The 6,000-nt window shown below is 41.0% G+C and overlaps 1 protein-coding gene across 1 annotated transcript; it reads left to right on the top strand.

The window, feature by feature from the left end:
* The first annotated feature begins 1,338 nt into the window (after nt 1–1,338).
* On the top strand, nt 1,339–3,306 carry LOC104447352 (tyrosine N-monooxygenase). Its single transcript, XM_010061101.2, has 2 exons — nt 1,339–2,295; nt 2,677–3,306. The coding sequence occupies exons 1-2, from the start codon at nt 1,339–1,341 to the stop codon at nt 3,304–3,306; spliced, it is 1,587 nt and encodes a 528-aa protein (XP_010059403.2).
* The last annotated feature ends 2,694 nt before the right edge of the window (nt 3,307–6,000 follow it).

Below are 6,000 nucleotides of genomic sequence, written 5' to 3'. Positions count from 1 at the left end.
GACTCAATTGATGTATATATAATTTTTTTTTGGGTTGGTAATTGATGTATATGATTGAATTGATAAAAATATAATAGATTTATAATTTTTTGAACAATTTTTTTTCTCTTGACTAACAAAGGTAGCTTTACAAAGGGCCCATTTGGTTTGGCTTTGGGGAAATGCTCTTGGAAGAATGCAAATACATTTGAAGTAAAGAGGTTTTCTGAAGTATCACACCCGTTTGGTAAATTGTAATCTCAAATAGTATTGAAAGGTAACTTTAGCATAAATATTGTTTGGCAAAACTCACATTTGTAATGGGCTTTTGCTATTTCTTTTTTTTTTTTTTTTTTAATCTGAAAATCAAATCCCACGGTCAACCAATTGCCGGCGGCCAAATCTGGCCACCTGGGGCGCGACCTCAAGCGATGGTGTCATCTATCGCAGAGGCCAGATCTAGCCACTTGGTAGCTAGATTTGGCAGCCTAAGGTCGCGTGGACCCAAGTGGTGTCACTTGGTTTGCACGCGCCAGGCGACACTACCTAGGTCGTAGGTCGCGCCACCGCAGGCGATGGTCACTAGCGACGTGCGACCCTAAGGTGGTGGCGGCTGCTGGAGAAGCCCAACTCTCAAGTGGGGAAGAAGAAGATAAACAACAAAGAAGATGGGCGGCAAAGAAGAAAAAGATGAACAGTGATTCGGTGAACGCATCTTTAAAATGCATCCCAGCAGCTCCTTTGGGAATGCTGATATTTGACAAATGAATTTTAAAAAATACATGCTAAACGCAAAATATTTTCAGCTAAACCAAATAGGGCAAAGTAACATTTCCTCAAGTATTCAGCGGCTTTGGACAATCAAAACAGCCATAAATTTTGTACTTAGCTAGATATGGTAACAAGAATCTTCCTAAAAAACCATTGGCTTATCAATTATTTAATTCTCCTAACTAATCAAGGTAGCTTTACAGGGTAACATTTCCTCAAGTACTTGCCGGCTTTGGACTATCGAAACTACCATAAATGTTGTACTGACCTTGATATGGAAACAAGAAACTTCCTAAATAAACGTTGGCTTATCCATTATTTAATTCTTCCTATCCATTATCTAATTCCTTGACTGAAGTTATTAATTCCTTGCTAATCTACTCCGAATAGAATCAGATCCTTTTAAATAAAAACTAGTCAAGTAATTGATTGGTGGATTTCAGCTTCCGCATATATACAGCCACATTTATATCAGTGTACGTTCATTCACAACTCTCATATTTTCTTTATTTTCCCAAAATCCTAGTCTTATGAATTACAGAGTCCAAGACTACCTAGCGTGTCGACGGTACTTCGATTGCCGCCACGATGACGAGTTTTGCCACCTTGGCCTATGCCCTACTTCTCCCGGCACTAGTCATCTTACACAATGTCATCAAACATTTTTGGTGCAAAAGCGTCGAAGGAAAATCCAAGTCGTTCCCACTCCCTCCAGGGCCCGCCCCGTGGCCTGTGATCGGCTGCGCCCCTGAGATGCTCCGGAACAAGCCCGCAGCCCGGTGGATCCTTCGTTGGATGGAGGAGATGGACACCGAAATTTCGTGCTTTCGCATAGGGAACACGAACGTCATTCCTGTAACCGACCCGAAGATCGCTCGGGAGTTCCTTAAGAAGCAAGATGCCACATTCATGTCGAGGCCCATCTCGATGGCAGCCTGGGCATTCAGTGGCGGCTACATGACTACTGTCATGTCGCCCTACGGGGAGCAGTGGAAGAAGATGAGGCGAGTCCTCACGTCGGAGATCATATGCCCCGCACGACACAAGTGGCTCCATGACAAGAGGGCCGAGGAAGCCGATAACCTCTTGAAGCATGTCTTCAACCAATGCAAAAGCCCAGGGCAAGTGAACTTGAGGCACGTAACAAGGCACTATTGTGGAAATGTGATAAGAAGGTTGGTGTTCAACAAGAGGTACTTTGGCAAGGGAAGGCAAGATGGAGGACCAACCATTGATGAAGAACAACATGTGGATGCACTGTTCAACGCACTAAACTATCTCTACGCATTCTGTGTTTCCGATTATTTCCCATTCTTGGTCGGGCTTGACCTTGATGGGCATGAGAAGGTTGTGAAAGATTGCACCATGACGTTTAGGAGGTTGCACGACCCCATCATAAACGAGAGAATCAAACAATGGAGGGACAATTTGAGTTCGGAGAGTAATGGAAAAGAGCCTCAAGATTTGTTGGATGTTCTTATTACGCTTAAAGACTCAAAAGGGAAGCCATTGCTAACGCCACATGAAATCAAAGCCCAGGCTACGGTAAAAAATCCATTCTTGCCTCTTGTATATTTCCATTTATTGTCATCTTTTAAGGTTAGAAAGCAAACTATAGGAGGTTATATATTTGGTCAAGACGACTTTGTTGTTAAATTGTACAAATAGAGCCTTATCCTTACAATTGCAGAAACAAATCCTAACAAAAGACTTCGCTACGTATAAAATTACCTATTCCGTATGTAGTCAATATCTAGGCGTCCTAATGTCAATGTCGTTACACTTATCTCAAAAGCTCTTTAAGAAAGATTTCCCTATAGTCAGAACACTTTTACACCTACGCTTTTATTTCCATATTGTGGTTATAAATTAGATTTTAAAGTTAACTTGAGATGCATACGTTTCTGTAATCTTGATATGTGTAAGGAAATTATGATGGCCGCGGTGGACAATCCATCAAATGCAGTGGAATGGGCAATGGCCGAGATGATAAATCGGCCTGAACTCCTTAATAAAGCCAAAGAAGAAATTGATAGAGTTGTGGGAAAGGAGAGATTAGTCCAAGAGTCAGATATCCCCCAGCTCAACTACATCAAGGCATGCGGTAGGGAGGCCTTCAGGCTCCACCCGATTGCGCCCTTCAATGTCCCGCACGTTGCCCTGTCCGATGCCGTCGTGGCCGGCTACCACATCCCCAAGGGCAGCCACATCCTCGTGAGCCGGATGGGTCTTGGCAGGAACCCTGAAGTGTGGGACGAACCCACCAAGTTCAAGCCAGAGCGGCACATCATGGGTGATGCTGTGGAAGTCGTGCTCACAGAACCCGACCTGCGGTTCATTTCCTTCAGCAGTGGCCGGCGCGGTTGCATTGCCGCGCAGCTTGGGACGACGATGACCGTTATGCTCCTTGCCAGGCTGATTCAGGGGTTTAACTGGAGTACACCCCCCAATATTTACAGCATCAGTCTTAATGAATCAAGGGATGACTTGTCCCTCGCCGAGCCATTGGTTCTTCAAGCTGAGCCACGGTTACCAAACTATCTCTATCCAACATAATGCGACTTTAGTATGTTTTACCTGTTAGACAAAATAATTCATATGCGGAAGCCAGGATCAATAAAGACAAACCTCCAGCCATTGTTCTTTACAACATTCATCAGAAAAAAAACCTGAAATCAAAGAAAATTGGGGACACGCTACTACCCCAATTCACTCTCGTACCGATGGTGTATTCTGAATGAGAGAGTTTGAGTTAGACCTTGTCATCACCCGTTAGGAATGACATTTCCTTTTATATCCCGTCTCCCATCAAGACGGTTACCAAATGGGCGGTTGTCACGAAATGGTACGAAGCGTGGATAAACTTTACGCCGAATAGTCGTAACTTTAAGAGAAAATATGGGTCTAAAATGTGGGATCACAAAAATAAATAACATTCTCCCACTTGATCCCATCATTTTCATCATGCGGATTATTCAACTAATTCCACGAAAACTTTATGCTTAAAGAAAAGAAACAAAACACATGGATCATGGCGACATGTTCTCTAAGAGTAAGTAATATCTTCAATGTATCACAATGCATCTTATTTCTTTAATGTCAGCCTATATGTGACAACAAATCTTAATTAATAAACACCATGTTTATTCCAGAACCAAGGATAAATGTTATTTTCATAAACAACAAAATGTGTACACCAAAATTGAGAATCGACATTACAACTAAATAAGAGTTTCATATAACAAAAATTGTTCATATGACGACAAATCACATGATGGGACCTATTCCCATACTAGTTACATGATCCTTATACTTCATTGGTGGCATGCCTTTAGTTAAAGGATCAGCTATCATCAATTCAGTGCTAACGTGTTCAATGACTACTTTATTATCCTTAACACTTTCCCTTATGGTTAAATACTTAATGTCGATATGCTTACTTCGACTGCCACTTTTGGCATTTTTAGCCATAAAAACCGCAGCTGAATTGTCACAATATATTCTTAATGGCCTAGAAATAAAATCAACAATTCTAAGCCCAGCAATGAAACTCTTCAACCATACACCATGCGAGGTAGCCTCAAAACAAGAAACGAACTCAGCCTCCATAGTGAAAGTAGCAGTCAAAGTCTGCTTGGCACTTCTCCATGACACGGCTCCACCAGCTAACATAAAAATGTATCCAGATGTTGATTTTCGTGAATCAACGCAACCCGCGAAGTCTGCATCCGAATAACCGACCACTTCCAGGTTGTCAGTCCGTCTATACATAAGCATATAGTCTTTGATACCTTGAAGGTATCTCATCACTTTTTTTTGCAGCTCTCCAGTGGTCTAAACCTGGATTACTCTGATATCTTCCCAACATTCCCACAACAAAAGCGATGTCAAGTCGAGTGCAAACTGAGCATACATCAAGCTTCCAACAGCAGAAGCATATGGAATGTTGTACATTTGTTCCCTTTCTAGATCGTTCTTCGGGCATTGGTTCAAATTGAACCTGTCACCCTTCACAATGGGTGCTATACTTGATGAACAATTTTTCATTCGAAATCTCTCTAGGACCTTATAGATATAGGTTTCTTGAGATAATCCTAAAATGCCTCAAGGTCTATCTCTATGGATCTTAATGCCAATGACATAAGATGCCTCACCCATATCCTTCATGTCAAAACTCTTAGAGAGAAATTGTTTCACCTCATGTAGCAACCCCTTATTATTGGTTGCAAGTAATATATCATCCACATACAGCACAAGAAAACAAATTTTGCTCCCACTGACCTTCTGGTATATATATTGATCCACGACATTCTCTAAAAAACCAAATGAAGAGATGACATCATGAAACCTTAAGTACCATTGGTGGGATGCTTGTTTCAAGCCATATATAGATTTCTTAAGCTTGCACACCAAATGCTCACCTTTACTAGAGGAAAATCTTTCAGGTTGTTTCATGTAAACCTCCTCTTCTAGTTCTCCATTGAGGAATGTCATTTTCACATCCATCTGATGTAATTCCATATCAAAATGGGCAACCAAAGCCAAAACAATACGAAGAGAATCTTTCTTAGATACATGAGAAAAAGTCTTCGTGTAATCGATTCCTTCCTTTTGAGTGAATCATTTGGCAACAAGTCTAGCTTTATATCTTTCAATATTACCCAATGAATCCTTCTTAGTTTTGAAGGCTCATTTACAACAATGGCCTTCGCACCATCAGGTAACTAAACCAAATCCTAGACTTTGTTAGATGCCATAGAACTCATCTTTTCCTTCATGGCATTGTACCACAAATTGGATTTATCATTATCCATGACTTGTGAAAACGTTTTGAGATCATTCTCAGCTCCAATAATGTAGTTAGACTCTTGTAAATACACAATATAATCACTAGGAACAGCCGATTTCAATATTCTAGCAGATCTTCTCAATGTTGCATCAACATTCTCTTGAGGAGCGTGTTGCTCAACTGGTTGTTCAATAGTTTTCGGTAATTGCTGAACAACTGGATCTACTAGATCAATATCAGCAGGTTGTGGAACTTCAACAATTGATTGTTCAATAACCGGTTGAATTGAAGGGGCATTATGAGCAACAACCAACCTTAAACTTGAGGTGGAAGGTTAAGTGTCTGAATGATCTTCCTTAGGAACAAGATCCCTCGGTCGATCGCTCCCACTGATCAAGTCATTTTCAAGAAATTTAAAATTTCTTGATTCCACAATCCTAGTGGTATGAGATGGACAATAA

Source organism: Eucalyptus grandis, chromosome 3, assembly GCF_016545825.1.
Source record: "Eucalyptus grandis isolate ANBG69807.140 chromosome 3, ASM1654582v1, whole genome shotgun sequence".
Taxonomy (NCBI): domain Eukaryota; kingdom Viridiplantae; phylum Streptophyta; class Magnoliopsida; order Myrtales; family Myrtaceae; genus Eucalyptus; species Eucalyptus grandis.
The sequence above is the reverse complement of the archived record's forward strand: the minus strand, read 5'-3'. Positions and strand labels throughout refer to the sequence as shown.